This window comes from Geospiza fortis, unplaced genomic scaffold (genome assembly GCF_000277835.1).
Source record: "Geospiza fortis unplaced genomic scaffold, GeoFor_1.0 scaffold1303, whole genome shotgun sequence".
NCBI classification, from domain to species: Eukaryota; Metazoa; Chordata; class Aves; order Passeriformes; family Thraupidae; genus Geospiza; species Geospiza fortis.
The window spans coordinates 1,069,677-1,086,144 of NW_005054495.1; the positions used below are offsets into that span (position 1 = coordinate 1,069,677).

General features: G+C 39.0%; 1 protein-coding gene across 2 annotated transcripts in view; it reads right to left on the reverse strand.

Moving 5' to 3' along the window:
• SHTN1 (shootin 1) overlaps positions 1 to 16,031 on the reverse strand; it is a 48,425-nt gene extending 32,394 nt beyond the window's left edge. Inside the window, exons 1-5 of one of the 2 annotated variants that reach the window (XM_005428639.2) lie at positions 15,983 to 16,031; positions 9,514 to 9,574; positions 5,356 to 5,450; positions 3,048 to 3,216; positions 428 to 525 (exon numbers count right to left, since the gene is read on the reverse strand). In XM_005428639.2, coding sequence (XP_005428696.1) covers positions 428 to 525; positions 3,048 to 3,216; positions 5,356 to 5,442 — 354 coding nt within the window. In that variant the 5' untranslated portion in view covers positions 5,443 to 5,450; positions 9,514 to 9,574; positions 15,983 to 16,031. The remainder of the gene's footprint in view (positions 1 to 427; positions 526 to 3,047; positions 3,217 to 5,355; positions 5,451 to 9,513; positions 9,575 to 15,982) is intronic. The other variant, XM_005428638.2, reaches the window with a different exon arrangement.
• Positions 16,032 to 16,468: the final 437 nt, after the last annotated feature.

A 16,468-nucleotide genomic window follows, 5' to 3' on the forward strand; every position in this document is an offset into this window, starting at 1 on the left:
CTGGTCTAATTATGATGACACAGCACTGCCAATGGCTAGACTTAAGGATATACTCAATGAAGTAGCACCAGTGATTAAACTATGTGTCCTACAAAAGTATTTCTGACACATGTATGGGTTTAAGGAAATCCAAAAAAACCTTCAGGCTGTGATGGGTGAGGGGCTGTCAGGAAGAGGAGGTGACAGTTGTAATATGGGCTTAGATCAAACAGGTAAGGAGAAGTCATGTGCCAGCTACAGTGGCACTGGACTGTGACGCAGAGGGTCCCTTCCAGGGACATGCCCTAAGTGATCCATCACTGGCAGGACTTGAGATTAGACAGTACTCAATTAACTTCACAACTGTTTTCAGCAAAATAAGCTAAAAGTTACAGAAAGGACAGACTCCAGGCTAACATGGTCTCGCCTTCCATGGTACAATACATACTTCTTCAATTACTTCTGCAAGTTTGCACCTCAGGTTTTCCAGTTCAATGGCCAAGGTCTTCTTTTCCTCATGAACAGATACGATTTGATCTCGCAGCTCTATGGTTTGAGGAAGGAAATGAAGAATATATTTTATTGGAAAAACAACAACAAAGGAAATGTCACAGCAATGCAAGTACAGTTGAGTATGAAACACCTGAACTACGTATCAAGCATCAGTTGTAACCAAGGAACATCCTCAATAATTTATGAGCTTTGCATAAGTGTCAAGTAACAGATCTATAACTGGGTCACAGTTTCAGATTTACTCTGTTGAGGTAAGCTCCTTGTTCAGTCCTGCTGTCTTTATTTGCATTTTGAATGATTCATTTCCTGCTATAACAGGGCCAGTCCTGCCACCACAGAGGGTCCTCAGTCCTGCTCTTGAGACTGTCACATCACAGAGACTCTGGTATGGAGGCAGCAGAAAGCAATTTTTAAGAAGCATCCTTTAAAACAAATTAATACACTTCAATTCTTTTTGGATCATGAGTTCTTGTCACAAGGGAAACAAACAAAACAACAGGCAGTTAATACTTGGGAGGTTTTCACAGAAGAAATTGTCCTGAACAGCTGCCAATTTATAGCCTTTGTAACATTATGTGAACAGAGTCAGAGTATAACCTTTACTGATGGAAGAGCTAATGCTTGTAATTTTCCCCTCAGAATTTTTGTTCCTTAATTATTAAAATATGAAATAAATTAAATTCACAATGGAATAAAACATTTGATTATAATCACTTCTTAACAGGAGATCAGTTTGCATACATAATATATCAAGGTTTAGGTTAACATAAAATCACCACAAAAATCAAAATTTATTGATATATATTAGCTTTCAGTAAGTGCTCTCATTCCCCACCTGCTTCCAGTATTTCACAGCACTGCTGTTCATTGAATACCAGCCATGAGTTGAGAAAATGGTGGCAAATCAATTGCAGATGATGATGATGACATGCTGGATGTCATTCTGGTAGGTCTCACATCTTGAAAATGTCCATTCTACACCAGCATCCCCCCTCCCAGTTCTGGAACCTCAGATTTATTTTCCTCTAAATTAAAAGCATACACTTTCTAAAGTAAATAAAAAGACTTGTTTTCCCAGAAGATTTTTGATACATCTTGTCCACTTTATGGATTTGTGCTCTCCAGAGAAATTAATGGCGGAAAAAAGTCTCACTGAAATTTATGAGACTTGGATTAATTCTGGTTTTACAATACATATGTCAACCTCACTATGCAGAGAAAAAATCATATCCACATACCACAGAGAGCCTCAGGTTTTACTACCTTATTTGTATATCCTTACAGAAAAGTGGTGGGAGAGAAGGAATCACTCCAAGAAACATCCAATACTTTCTGGAATGATGAGAAGGCTAAATGACTTAGAAGATCCCCAAAATACCACTTTTCATGCTTTAATGAATTGCTCACAAAATAGAAAGCAGATACATCAAAACCTTTCTTCAGTATTTTTCTAATTTGACCCTGCTACACTCCCATCTGATCTGCAGCCAGTGTTTATTCTCTAATGTATTCTAGACACCTTTCTCCAGTACAAAAGTCTCATTTCCCATTCAGATGGGTTGCATGGTGTGCATCACACCATTTGCTGCCTTTTCCTACATCTAGAGGATGGAAAACTGATTACAGAATAGTACCATGACACCCTATTTCTTCAGTGGGATTGTTTCACAAGCATTTTTACAACACACACCATTTTTCCTCAGTGATACTTTGTACCACTCCTTACAGCTGCAGCATTCAAAAAGACAACAATTGACAAGGTCAAACAGAAAGTTCAAAAAAGTTGTACTTAAACATCATGTGCTGCTCCAAGTTACAATCAAAAAAAGTGAAAGCCTTTTTTAAAAGAAGTCAAACAATCTTGTCACAAAATCCAGAATGTTGGCATTCCCCTTTTTTGGATACTATGACACAACAATATAGAAAACCATGATGACTTCATGACAGGGATGAGAAATAAGGCTGATTTTGGACAATGGAAATATTAACTGCCTTTCAAAAAAGAACCAGAAATTTCTGGGAAAAATCCCCACAGATCTGTCTTATCAATATATTTCCATGTTCTCCAGCTGTGCTGTTTTACCCAGTACAACAGTCCCTCTTTAGGCTGCTTGTTTGGTAATAGCTCTGGAACATGAGTGAAGTTTGCGCATACAAAGGTACATAATGGAAACAGAAATGGAGAGTTCTGTCTGACAAGCTCTGAAATAATAGCACTGCAGTTGAAAGTGACCTTCCTTCTACTTAACTTTTTTTTTTTTTGGGGGGGGTTTAGGAAATGTTTCTTTTACTGATTCAGTACCATTGAACTCTCTTAGCTGGGTAGTCTCATTTTCCTACTGCATTTAACTTCCTCTGCAGGCTGTGTATCCCCCACCATTTATGTTAAACACTACCAGCCCTCTATGTTCTCAGTCATTCCAGGAAATCCTTTGATTCTGACCACTCCCAGAAGCATGACTTGGAAAAAGACCAGTCTCTGGTCCACACCAACACTGCTGCTCTTGAGACAACTTCTGCCCTGCAGGTGGTGTAGGATCAGCAGCAATGCTCACCTTTTATTTGCTGCTGACAGTGCACAGAATTGCATGATCCAGAGGTAGCTTCTGTATCCGTGGATGATTCATCCTCATCAATGTTAATCTCTTCAGTGATAATTTCTGGGCCCAGTTTGGCCATACAAAGCATACTAATTCTTTTCAAGGTTTTATTTTCTTTGTTCAGCTGAAAAGTGAGAAGTACAAACAGTAAGAACCTAGTTAGTCTGTCTTTAAGATGTTGGGCAAGAAAAAAAAAGTCAACTGTTTTTTGTCCTTTATCATTAAAATATCTATCAAGCAAAGAAGACAAAAGTAACATTAGATTAAGTTCCACTCAACATTAGAATGGTCTGAAGATGGGGTGGTTATCCACTTTTTCCTCTGAGAGGCTTCAATTCAACATGATGCTTTATCCATGTCTTTTCTTCCTCTCTGGTACTTCTGTTTAATAAATACTGTGTAGGTTTAAATCACTCAAATCAACTACCAAGCTGATTTAATGCTACACAAGCTTTGTGACAGCTGTTTCAGCTCCTCACCTTTAAACATGTACCAGGAGTCCCACCTGAATGACCTGAAGAAGAGTTTGTGCCCCTGAAAGCTCATCTGGTTTTCCAAGTTGGATCAATTGGTTAAGTAAAAATCCTTACTTTCTCCTACATATAAACTACAAATATATATAATAATATATAAACTATAATAATAAATAATATAATAAAATACATTATATATTATATAGATATAATATATATAAACTACAAATACTACCATCTCTATATTCCTAGTCACAACAGAATTATCTCATAATTCTTTGGAGTTATTACTACAGAGTCAACATATGCAAGATGAGAGCCATCTCATGAAGCAATTCTTTATGGGTCAGACCACAAGTCAGAAACACTTTGGGCTGGATGCCACCAACGTGGCTGGTTGGTGGATGGTACAGAAGAGATTCTACATGGCATCTCTGTCTTGATCAACAAAAACTGAACAGGAATCACTGCAAATGTTTAATTCTCTTTCACTGTCTTGCACCCAGACACCCCAGGAGTGTTCAGGTAAATGTCAGGGTGACTGCTCACCCACCAGCCAAGTATTCCCCGTGCTCAGGTTTAAGAATGAAACTCAATTTCCTACTAAAGACACACCACAAGCCAAAGTCAACACAGACTTCAGAACTCCAGTATGCATCTTCAGAGAAAACATACACTGTACAGTTCATCTGGCCCCAAATTTTCACCTGAGCAATCATCTCTGATCCCCCTTATCCTGAGCCCTTTAACTATGGGAGATTTATTCAAGAATTTATCTGCTTCCTAAGGAATGAAAGTGAGACAGTGGGGAGAGTGGTGTGAGGAGCCCTATGTGGTGCAGACAGCTCACAGACAAACAGCCCCACGGAGCAAAGGGAGTCTTTGAACTGCCCTTGTCCCTGCATTACAGGGAAAGTGCAGAGAAGAAGACAAGTTGCATAAATGTGTTCATTTTCTTACTTATATGCTGATTGTCTATCTTATGAATTCTAATATAGTGTCATTATGCAAACAATTAAGTAAATACCTCCAGAAAGTACATTGCTAATGCATCTAAATTAAAGTGATTTCTTGCTGGTGTGATTTTTACCATATCTAAGGATGTACTTTGGGCAGGGAATGGGGAGGGAGGGGAAAAAAAAAAGAATAAAAAAAAAGGCAGTCAGCATTGCTAATGAAATTTGGTTCAAAATTGCTGTAATCCATTTTCTGATGAAGTGGCTCAGATGCATTTTACACAACCAAAAATATATAAGAGAGATAAAAACATTCTTTAATAATAATGCACTTCTGATGAGATGGAATATAGAAAATTACACACTTGCTAAATTCATCAGACTAGACGCAATCAACAGAGCAGTGGAGGTCACCTTTCCCCTGCCCTTGCTTTGCTTTCATAAACAATCACCTGAAATGTAATGCAGTGGTTGACTTTTTCCATTTGATTTAGACACTGAAATGCTCATTATTGTTTTCACACAGAGGAGTTCTAAAACTTATTTTCCATTTAACCTAAATGCATATGAAAGCTAGAGATCAGGATGCTGGTCCATGAAAATAGAAACTACATTAAAATGGGTATTTTTTTTTTTCTTTAAAGGCAGGAATGGTATTTTGCATCTTGCATCTGGCTGTTAGTTTTTTGCCACTTCCAAACTGTTTCACAGCTCCACGAGATTATACAGAAATATATAAGGGTCATACATATAATCTCAAGTTTTAAATAAATAAATAGATAAACAGGTGAATAAATAGATAGAAAACCCCAGCATCACCATAATTCTTCTCACCTTAGAAGCCAAAGCCTCAGCACTTTCACGGCATGTCTTCTCTATTTCAAGATGGTTCTGAATACAGTTCACTTCCTCAATAACCATGTGAGAAACTAAGGGAAGAGTCCAAAAATTAGTCATTATTTTCCTGAGATTGACACATGCTTCCCATGATCAGAAATAGCCTATCTTCCTTTGCTAACTTTCATTGTGAGCATTTCAAACACAGGGAAGTACATACTTAGATAATCTCCATGGACAGGAACTGTTCTGAGCACTGGATGTTTGGGTTGTTCCTTCAAGCAATTCTCTCAAGCCATGTTTGCAGCATTAGAGAGGCAACTGTAGAACTGAGCATAAACTTATGGAAGCAGAGGACCAGCCTCCTTGACAAACCTCATTCACCATCTTTATTTCACTAACACTCAAGGAATCAGAATGACACCTTTAGGATAAGGGAGTTCCTTTTCTCTTTCTGGTCCATTTCTTATTGGCAGTCTCTCTGTGCTTAAGCAGGTCCCAAAATGAGCACCATAGTCTCATCTACCTTCACAGTCCACAACACAGATTACAACATACTCACAAAATCTTTCCTGAAACCAAGACTGGGCTGTCTGACTGCAGCTGGAATGCATGGCTGTATGTTTGATGTCACAGCTGGAGGAGCAAGTGACACATCTGTCCTCTGCACTTAGAAAATCCCTATTACAATTGTGGGTACACAGCACTCTGTCAAAGACAGGCAAAAGAGTGACCAAAAAGTTCTGGAACAAATCTTGTTTTGTAACATGGGAGACCAATGTGAATCAGAAAGAATTTAAAAGCACAGATACATTTTATCTTGCAATTCCACACATCTTCCAGCAGTACATATGTACTTTATGAGTATTCAAAGTCTTAAGGGACAGGTTTTAGGTTAAACAGGGGAGCAAAGCAGAAAACCCAAGAACAGTTTTCCATTTCTCAGGCTCATTGATGCAATTTCCCTTTGGCTTCTGGCACCTTCATCTGATCGCAAACAGCAGCCTGGACCTTAATTCTGCAAGTCATTGCAAGGTACAAATTCCTCCCCAGCCCAGTGTCACAATTTCAATGCACAGAAAACTTGAAAAAATGCACAGGTTACTTGCAGCTGAACAACACTTCGGAGCAGGAGCAAAGCTGGAAAATATAGTGTAAATACAGAGGAATTTTTTCCTAGTATTTCTTCTCCTTTTTATCAAGATAAGCTTTAAAATCTAGGGATTTTATACCACTGGGTAGAAAACCCCCCTTGCCCTATTCCAAGAGTTTTGACCAAAGAGTAAAGAGAGGTATTTAAGCCATTTTTGATATACAGAGGTCATCTTAATAACTACAAAACAGGACTTCATGATAGGAAAAAGGAGGCCATTAACAAATGTTATTTAGGCAGCTTTATACTTAACATCAGCTGAAGTTTTCATTATTGAAGTTTTGTTGTTGCCAGAGGAAACCAGCAACACATTGGTTTGCTGAGTAGCTGCACGAAAGACCCAAAATCTACAAAAAAGAAAAGGCGGAGCACTGTACCGGTAAATCTTGGTCTAAAAACTATATTTACATGAAGTCTTCTACCAGCAGTGCAACCAGACCTCTTTCTTTGATTGTCTTTTTATTTCCATTTCTCCTGTAGAAATTATCTTCATTTTATTTTATTTTCATTTCTCTATGGAGAAATGATCTGCTCCAAACATGTCCTACCAGCTGCTACATTTGAGAGACATACAATATATACAATTTGAGAGAGGAAAAGTTTCAGGCAGTACATCTCCCTGTCTCTTCTGGTTTTATTCTTCTGAGCCCTGGGAGCTTTGAGCAGTGAGATACTTTGGGCTGGATGAAGGAGCAGTGGAGATACAGTGCTGCTCCCATTTTACAGACAGGAATGTAAAGGCCTCAAGCAAGGCTAAAGTTAGGAAACAAGGATCGGGCTCTCATGGCAGAGCTAGGGATTACTCTTGGTTCATTTAAACTTAATTAACCTGCAATTATGATTAACTCAGGGGAAAAAAGTCTTTCCAAATTAAATACAAAAAATATATTATTTCCTAAGTCTGTCCAAAGTTCTTATTATGTTAATATTAATATTCATAAAGAAGCACTAAGTGGCCTGAAACATCTCTAACCTTGACAGTTTTTTTCAGGGGTAATAATAATCCGCAGCAAATGCAGGCCAACCAAAAACCACTTAACTAATTAGTAGTTGCAGTCACCGAGAAAACATGAATCAACACTGTTATTACAAGTGGCACATTTGAGTGGCATCTAATTATGACTTGATGAGCACGATACTTGCATTATCAACATTACTACTGCATCCCATCAGGGACTAAAAGCCGCTGATGGCATTGACTGCGAGAAACTCCCCCTCAATGGTACCGCAGCACCCAACAATCTCCTTGGCAGGGGCACCCTCACTAAATGACATGTTAAGCATAATTACTGGTAGACATTGTAAATAAACAGGATTGGAAGTGAAAATTGTACCAAGTGCATAAGACACAATCTGACACATTGGAAGTGGCAGCCTTAATTGAGAGTTTCTTTGACTGCTCAAGATCATTTCAACTGCATTTCTCGGAGGACAGTGATTATAACTGTGGAGACAGACGGCATAATGGTATCAGCACTGCTGACAGAGCAGTGAATTAAATTGTATCTGCTGTTGTGTGAAAGCCTTGATGAGAGGTACAGATCCTTAGTGGTCTTATCATTATAACACAATGGTCATGTTGTCATCAACCTTGCTGGCTCCAATTGAAAAGAAATGATTGTGTGTTGAAGCTTTCCCCCCCACCACCACCTTCTATCTCTTGTGCTCAATAGAACCAATTTTCAGAGAGCTATGAAATCACGCAATAGGGCCTAAAATGCAGCTGCTTGGCATACAAACGGGGCCCCATTAAACTGGAATCACACACAATATGTGTTTATGCCAGGAGAACAAATAGAAGCTGAGTACAGGCCAAGTTTATTCACAGACACAAAGCCAATGTAGCTCTTCATCAATATAATTGCCTTTTATATTGTCGTTTAAATAATGGGCTCTATTATTGCTTTAAAATCCTAATATTCCTGGCATTTTATCACTATGTTTACAAGGTATGTCCTTTAAAAATGTGAAAGGAAGATAAAAGAAACCTATAAAATCTTACAACATCAAATATTACCTCAAATTTTAAGTCTTAACTACTTGACATTTTCTGCCACACTCCAGTATTCCTCGTATCATAACAAAAACAAAACAGGCAGCCGTTTTTCCAGAGGAATTGTACTTCTTAGAGAACATTCTTGGTTACCTAAGATCATTCAAGGCAGTAGACAATTCCTGTTGATTTCAGATTATTTTCCATAATTGTATCACACGAACTATTATAAAACTGAAGTGAGCAAACTCCTCTTTAACACAGTCACACAAAAGTACAGACCATGTGATTTCCTCCTCCTGCATTAACTTCATCCACATTTCTGATGCTTCACCGTGCAGTTCACTGTACTGGCACAAACCAGACATAACAGACCACAATCCCATTGTAATTGTCTCTTCTAAGGAGCTATTCCACTAGGATACTTCCACTCCCATTAGATGTGCTTTGTTGCTTCCAGACACCATACAGTTTCAATAGAACCATTACCATAAAAGTGCAAAACTGAATATTGAGGTTCTCACAGCCCAGACGAGGTAGAACTTGCGCTAAAAATTAGCACCTGAGAGCAGTTCGTCCTAAAAACCTTTCCTGGTGTGTCTATGCTTAAAGTAGAATTACTCCTTCATGAAAAGAATTGCCATTTTTATTATTATTATTATAACAATTATTAGGAATTTCAGCATCAAATCCCACTCACTTCAAGCATGCACCATTCCAAAAGTCACTTGTAGAATCTAGGTGAGATAGAGCCACATTTGCACCACTGTATTTTCACCACTTTGCACCTTGAGAGTGACTACCCGTGCCAGAGAGTACAAATGCTGTAAAAGCATTTATTCTGACTACTGTGGGCAAAGCCTCACTGGATTAGCTCCTTAAACTCAGCTTTCAAGGAGAAACAGCAAGTGGACCTGAATCTCAGCATTCTTAACACTGCTGTAGAGTGTGCAGAACTATGTTCATAATTGTCTACGTCAAGAAAATCCCACTGACATTGTCAGCTTACTTTTCTGAAACTCCTCCAGCTTTTTGACAGCCTCATCTCGTTCTTGCTTGATTTTGTCACACTGTAGGAAAAGAGAAAATTGAAATGAAACACTGATCGCAGTTATTTAATTAGCAGTCAGTCACAACATGCAAAATCAACCAAGATCAATTGCCAGCACAATAATGTACAGAAGCCTATCAAAGCATTTCTTTTTCCTTTCAGCCACGTAAGATCAATGGAAATTATGCATAAAAAATTCATTACTCAGAGTACTTCCCAGCCAAACTGGCACACTGTACTTGATTTAGGTTCTGATTCAGAGCTACTCTGAAAATATTTTAAAGAGACACATTGTCCAAAACTGACATAAGCAGTTATCCATGTTACACCAACAGCAGAAGCAACACTTTGCATGTCAAAAACAGGCTTTAAGTCTAGTTTCTTTAACACAAATAGACTCAGAAAAGAGGCCTACATTTCCTTACCCACCATGTGCAGGGAAAAACCTCAAAGCCAACCATCAGCCAACATGCTGTTTAATTTCATTACATCATGAGCAAAGTTTCAGTATGTAGAGAGAAAGGCACTCATTTTTATGCTTTAAAGAGTTCCCATTACCTCAGTTTTATTAATTTTGTGGTTATTCCTAACACTACATAGGCCTGCAATCACTGATCTTATGATGGAACGAGCTCTTCACAAAGAATAAAACAGATGTGAAATAGAGTCCTCTAAGAAAACCCATTCTGTAAGTAAATGAAAGAACTCAAAGAAATGAGTAAAACTCACAAGAGACACAGTCAGTGATTAACCACAGTGTGAAAACCACATGACCCAGGGGGAAGTATGACTGGCACACAAGGTGCCTTACACACACATCCTTCCTCACATGCGGCTGGGCATGTTCACAGCAATAAATCAACCTAAGACCATGAGTTAACTTCTGGAAGAGGGGTCTGTGTGACTGAGCTCCTTACAGTGCAACTCCAATTACAACGATTCTGGCCACTGGAACAGAACTGGGTATAAAAAAAAAAGAGACAAAAAAAACCCCCAAAAACCCTGAAATGATTTTGCTCGATTTTCGGTTTTTCCACATGAGGAACCACTTTGAGTTAGCTGGGAAAGGAGCCTGCTGTAAAGCAACAAGAAGGGGGAGAGTCTGATTCAAAGGCAGCCAAATTCAAGAGAACTCTTCTATCAGCTACAGAGGACCTTGGATGAGACCCAAAGAAGGATCTGCTCCTGGGCAAGGTGAGGATGCTGCTGGTGCTGGCTTGGGGCAGCTGATGGCTCTCCGTGGGAGCAGAAGGAGCTGCACTCAACAACAATCTCTCTTCTCATGGCTCTGGGGTGATGCAGTTTCAAGGGACAGGGGCTGAGTAGGGGGACAGGTCAGTCACCAGGGGCTGTAAGGACTGTGAAATAAGGCAGAGCTGCAGAAGGAGCAAAGATACGCTGAGCAAGCAGCACCGGACAAGGACTCACCATTTCCTGGGGCCCTGTTAACAAAGAACCTGTGAAGAGAATCTTGCAGAGGAGAAGTGGGGAAGGGAAATCTGTGCATGAATCTTGCTGCCCTCCCTCTTTTTCCTCAGAAAAAATCTGGGTTACCTTTGTGGCAGAAGTGCAGTCGAAGAGCAGAAGGCAGTGAAAGATGCAGAAGGTGTTTCTGGCTGTTGTGCAGAGCACAGTTCTGCCACAAAAGGGAACTGGTGGGAGCTGCTGCCTCCTTGGGTTTCCCAAGAAAGACCCTGGAGCCACAATGACATATTTCACCCACACATGATTTGTCTGCACACTGCAAGCTTTCAGCCCACTGCACATTAAATGAGCAATTTAAAAACCAGAAACATTAACATTTTAAGGATCTGATCTGTTGCCTGTAGAAGTCAACAACTTTCCTACTGATGGAAACCTTGATGTAGAGGACATAGCCCACTCCCTTATCCAAACGACAGGAAAAACTCCTTTTAAAATCCTCCAGGCAGCAGGCTGTAAGGCAAAGCAGCTCTCCCTGTGCAGTGAAAGGGGAAGTTAAATGACCTATTCCACTTCACCTCGAGTGCTATTTGCAGAGAGAGCTCCATTTGGACCACGGCAAGCTGACTATTCTCCTCATAACTGCCACATTTCTCTGCACAATCAGGGTCTCTAGGCTTGGGTCTCTGCAGAGCAATTCCTGCTCCCAGTTGCAGTTTTCTCAATACCTTCCTTTTGCTGCTACTGTGCTTCAGAATGAAAGAAGAAGAAGAAAAGGAGAGTGGGAGATTGCTGCCCTTGCTGAAATGATCAATGGAAAGCACTTTGCCTTCTGTCTTGCAATCAGAGCCATGCAAGCAGAGCTGTTACAGGTCTTTCCAAAAAATACTCTAGATTATCTTCTAAGCATTAGAAAAATTTGACATTTTCTTTAACTACTTAAACTGTTTCAAATCTGAAATTTAGACAAAAATAAAAAGCCTATAAACTATGTTTCATAATAAAAAAATACTGCCACCCTTTAAAACAAATTGACCTTACCTTTAGAACTGAAAAGTTTAAAAATCAAAATTTAGACATATGAGCTGCTCCTAAAATGCTCCAGATAAGTCTTAAAAGTTCATAACCATCTCACTTTTCAAAAATGCAGTTTTAGGCATACACAATAGAATCACTAATGGACAAAAGTATCACTATTCCTAAATATGAAAAGGCAAATAGCATAAAATTACTATAAAATCTTCACTTTCCACATTCAAGCACATGCAACTGCTAAGGAGAAATAGTTTCCATGTATTTACTAAGCTTTCACTTTTCAGTGTTAAGGGATAGCTCCAAACTAAAGAGTACCCTTGAATAAAAATTAAAAAGTTTGCAGCTCCTGGATTGCCAGTAAATTTTCAGTTTTTAACCTAATTAAGAGTTCCAGCTTCTCTGCAAAGTAAAATAAGCATTTATTCTATTTTATTTAACATATCTAGTATTAGTAATCTAATATTTATACCACCATTATCTCACCTATAAAACCCTAACAATGTAAAGAGACAATACTGCAGTGCTGGAGTGGCTACAGGAGTCAGTCAGATAATCTCCCAGCAGTAAAAATACACAGCATCTGTATTTTTAGAAATTAACAGTCCAGTTGCCAGAGTTAATTTTGTGAATAGCTCCATATATTCTTCATCTTTGCAGGCACAAGTTCAGAAGATTTGTCAATCCCACTCCTTTCACATTTTAGCCTTCTAGGTAGCCAATACACAAGGCAATACTTTAATTTCTAGTTTCTTGTCTATTCTCTACTAACAGGCTTCTTTTTTTGCCAACTATTTTGCACATAAGCTCCTACAGATTTCTGTAAAAGGCCTTCAAAGGGCAAAAACAACAGGGAGATTGTTCAGCCCAGATATTAAGATGCAAGAAGTTCACGTAGTAGTCATATAGTCAATTAAACCATTGCTAAGCAACACAAGACACAATTCTTTCCCATTTACACAGATTTTGAAATGTATGCAGATTTAATGCTTGTTCTAAAATTGTGAGTTTGGTGCAGTGCTCAAAAGTGTCCAATGACATTTGCAGTACTCTACTCAGAGAAACAATGAGCATGTCATCAAGGCAGAGTCCCTTCCCCATTCCTACTTGGTGACAAAACATATAATCCACTCCATCCCTGTGCTTTAGCAGAGCAAACACCATGAATGAGGTATCAGAGATACAGTATTACACCTACTGTTTTGGATAGCTGTCTTGCTTTTTTTTTTCCCCTGCTGGCAGCATGACAAAACACTGTCAAAACCAGCGTTCAGAGTAATTTCTGTCTGATTAGCAAGTAGTCAAATATTTATTCATGATCTGACTCTGAATATGTCAGAACTGCATATTAAGTTACCCACATCTGTGTGCAGCTGAACGTTTGTTATCCATTTTTGGGGGGCTGGTATGAATGTTTTGTTGGCTGCATCAATAAAAAAAGGTGACCTAAGAGACGTAATCTGCCAATATAATTTTGCCTCCATTGTTTCTAAAAGTATTTAAAAACACTAACAAAAAATGTCTGGGGCAATGTTGTCAGACTCCACCAGTGGTCTCCAAATTGGCAGTTTTGCAAGGCAATGAGGAAGAGACATTGTGGATGAAAGATCTTGTCTTTTGCTCCTGAATTTTCATGGTTATTAGCATCCCTTCCAAAGCAGCGGTGCTTTGAACAAAGTAACCCATTTAAAAGTCAATTTACTTCCTCATTTTAAGGAAAAAATATGGAACAAAGAGCATAAATTTTCAAAACTTAAAATTATATCTTCAGTTACCTGCCCATTATCCACTAAGTTCCATGTGTCTAATGGAAACTAGGACAATTTCTGCATGCACAGCTCATCTTTCAGAGACATAAAAGCACAGCAGCGACCTAGGAAAGTATTCCAAGTGTACCAAAAGCATATTCACACACACTGCTATTTAATTCCTCTCTGGCACTTTCCACACACAGTCTGCAAGTCACCTGCTAAAAAAATTAACATCCCATTCTCCTATCCACGTAATTATGTGACCACAGTTGATACACAGGAAGTCTTTGCTGACATTCACAGTGACAGACAGTGGCAGAAATAGAACAGAAGTCACCCACAACCTCCCAGACCCACAGGCAGAGAAAGTCTGTGCTACATTTTTCCAGCAGCAGGTTTGATCCTGGCAAAGCACAAACTAAGATACAAAGCAAGAGATGCTAAGGACCTTTAGGATTACCCTGCCCTGCCATAACATAAGGAATAGTTTCTTCCAGTACTGGCAACTGGAAGCAACACAGCCATGAACTCTGTATCAGTAGATTTTTTTTTTTTTTTTTGTGGAAGAAATGCACTTAGAGCCTCACACTTAACCATTTGAGTCCAAGCACTTGAACAATGAACCATGACTGCTTACACAAGCACACCAATTTGCAGGATGGAGTTTTTGGAAGACGAAAACTTGCATAACAACTGAAAATCCAGCCTTGAGCACGTGTTTAACTGTTTGCTCAGCTGGGAATGTAATCCCCATAGGCTCAGGCTTGGGGGATTTTTGGGTGTTATGCAAGAATTCTGCAAAAGTTCAAAGCAGTCTCCAGATGAAACACACAAGAGTAGCTAGAGATATGCAGCTGTAGGAAAGAAGCCTTGTGAGAAAGAGGAGCAAGGAAGCAAGAGCAGAACGGAAAAAACAACCTCAGAACATCTCGTTCCATCTCAACTTCAGAAATAAAATTTTTCATTGAAATTCCCTTTGAAGAAAAAAAAAATCAAAAAGGAATTCAAGGGAAGTCTCCCCATTCCTCCCTTCTCAAGCTAAACAAAGTTTTGCTGAAGAAATACCAAAGCTGATGTAACTTGGGTTCAGGGCAAGCTGGGGAGCCTGTTTTTCATGGGGTGTACTCATGTCCTGGCATGGCACTCCCCACATGTGACAGAAGCCAACAGCCAGCATGGGACAAACTAAAGGAACAGAGCACTGCAGGGCAGGATGCTGAAACAATTCCCAGGCTGTAAATGGTTTGGAGACAGCAAGAGAAACCTGCCCAGGTGTTAAACACGCTCCCACATGCCTCCCTTTCTGCTGCCAGAGACAGCAATCTGGGCTGGATGGAGTCTTGGTCCAAGTCAGCCTTTTTCTCACTTTCTTCTGTGCATTTCCTCCAAACAGCAAAGAGAGAGGACAGATTTCCTGGGATAAGATCAGCAGAACAGGAATGCAGCACCAACCAAAGTGAAAAGGACAAGGAGATCAGAGCAGAGGGGGAATGAAGCACATTGTGTTGACCTCAGTAGAAATACAAATAATCTTTGCTGAATCATAAGTGTACATAAGTATCAAATTTTCTTACAACAATAAGAAAAGACTTAAGGAAAAGGTCTCAATAGAGCCTTGAATTGAAACATTGTAACTAAAAATGACCATTCCAAAATTATTTCAAAAGAAGCTGAATTAAACCTACGTATCCTGGCAGCTAAAAGGGATTTAAAAACTAACAGATTTCTTATATCTTCAGCTCACTCATACTGGAGAAGGAGAATTTTGCTTACAATACAGTGTAGCACTGACTCCCCTGCATTCCTCCCTACCTTCAGAAATCATATTCCTACATTATGAATGTTCAGAAGCTGAGGGAAGTTGTTCTCTTTTTTTTTCTTTTCAGTAATTAAGTCCCCTGTGCAAATGAAGTAATAATCAAACAGGACTTAGATCAAAGAGAAACAATTGTATCTGAACATATGACTTGGTCTATGTTCCCACTGTTATCACAGGCAAACCTGGTAAAGCAGCAATCATTTAAAATATATTTACAGGAACTTTACTGCAGTGGGACAGCCACAATAGTTGTGAGAGTTGCATTCATTGCTTCATAAAACACATGGGTACAAGTCATACTCATTATTATTATTATGTAACAGTGAACTCAAAAAAGCAGTCAACAATCTGCCACAGTCCACAAAGCATTTCAGTATTAAATGAATAATTGATTCATACAAACCTCTTCCTTTGTTTTCTTATTTTCTGCTCTAAGCTCTTCATATTCGCCAATAGCTAAACAAAGGGGAAAAAAGAAAAAAAGTTAATATAGCAGTACCTCTTCCCAAATTAGCTCTCCATTTGATTAAATTGAAAACTCTTCTTTTGTCTATGCAGACTTCTTAAATAACATGGGTCATAAACTCCATTAATAGCCTGTTAATAGCCTATGAACTGGACACCCCTCTAGAACTGAAGCAATTAGGAAGTGTCTGAAAAAGATGGTAGCTCCCAAAACAATCAATTTTTGATCAATGTAGAATTAAACAGTTTTATTGATTGAGTTTAAAAATGACAAACTGGATATATTGGTTTGCAGTGACCATTTTAAACCCACACTGGCTCAGGTTACAGATCAAGCCTATAAAGAATGGTTGGTGTGATCTATGGGTACTTGCAGAGCACCTGACCCATGCACCAGTAAAACCAGGGTCTCCCATCCATCCCT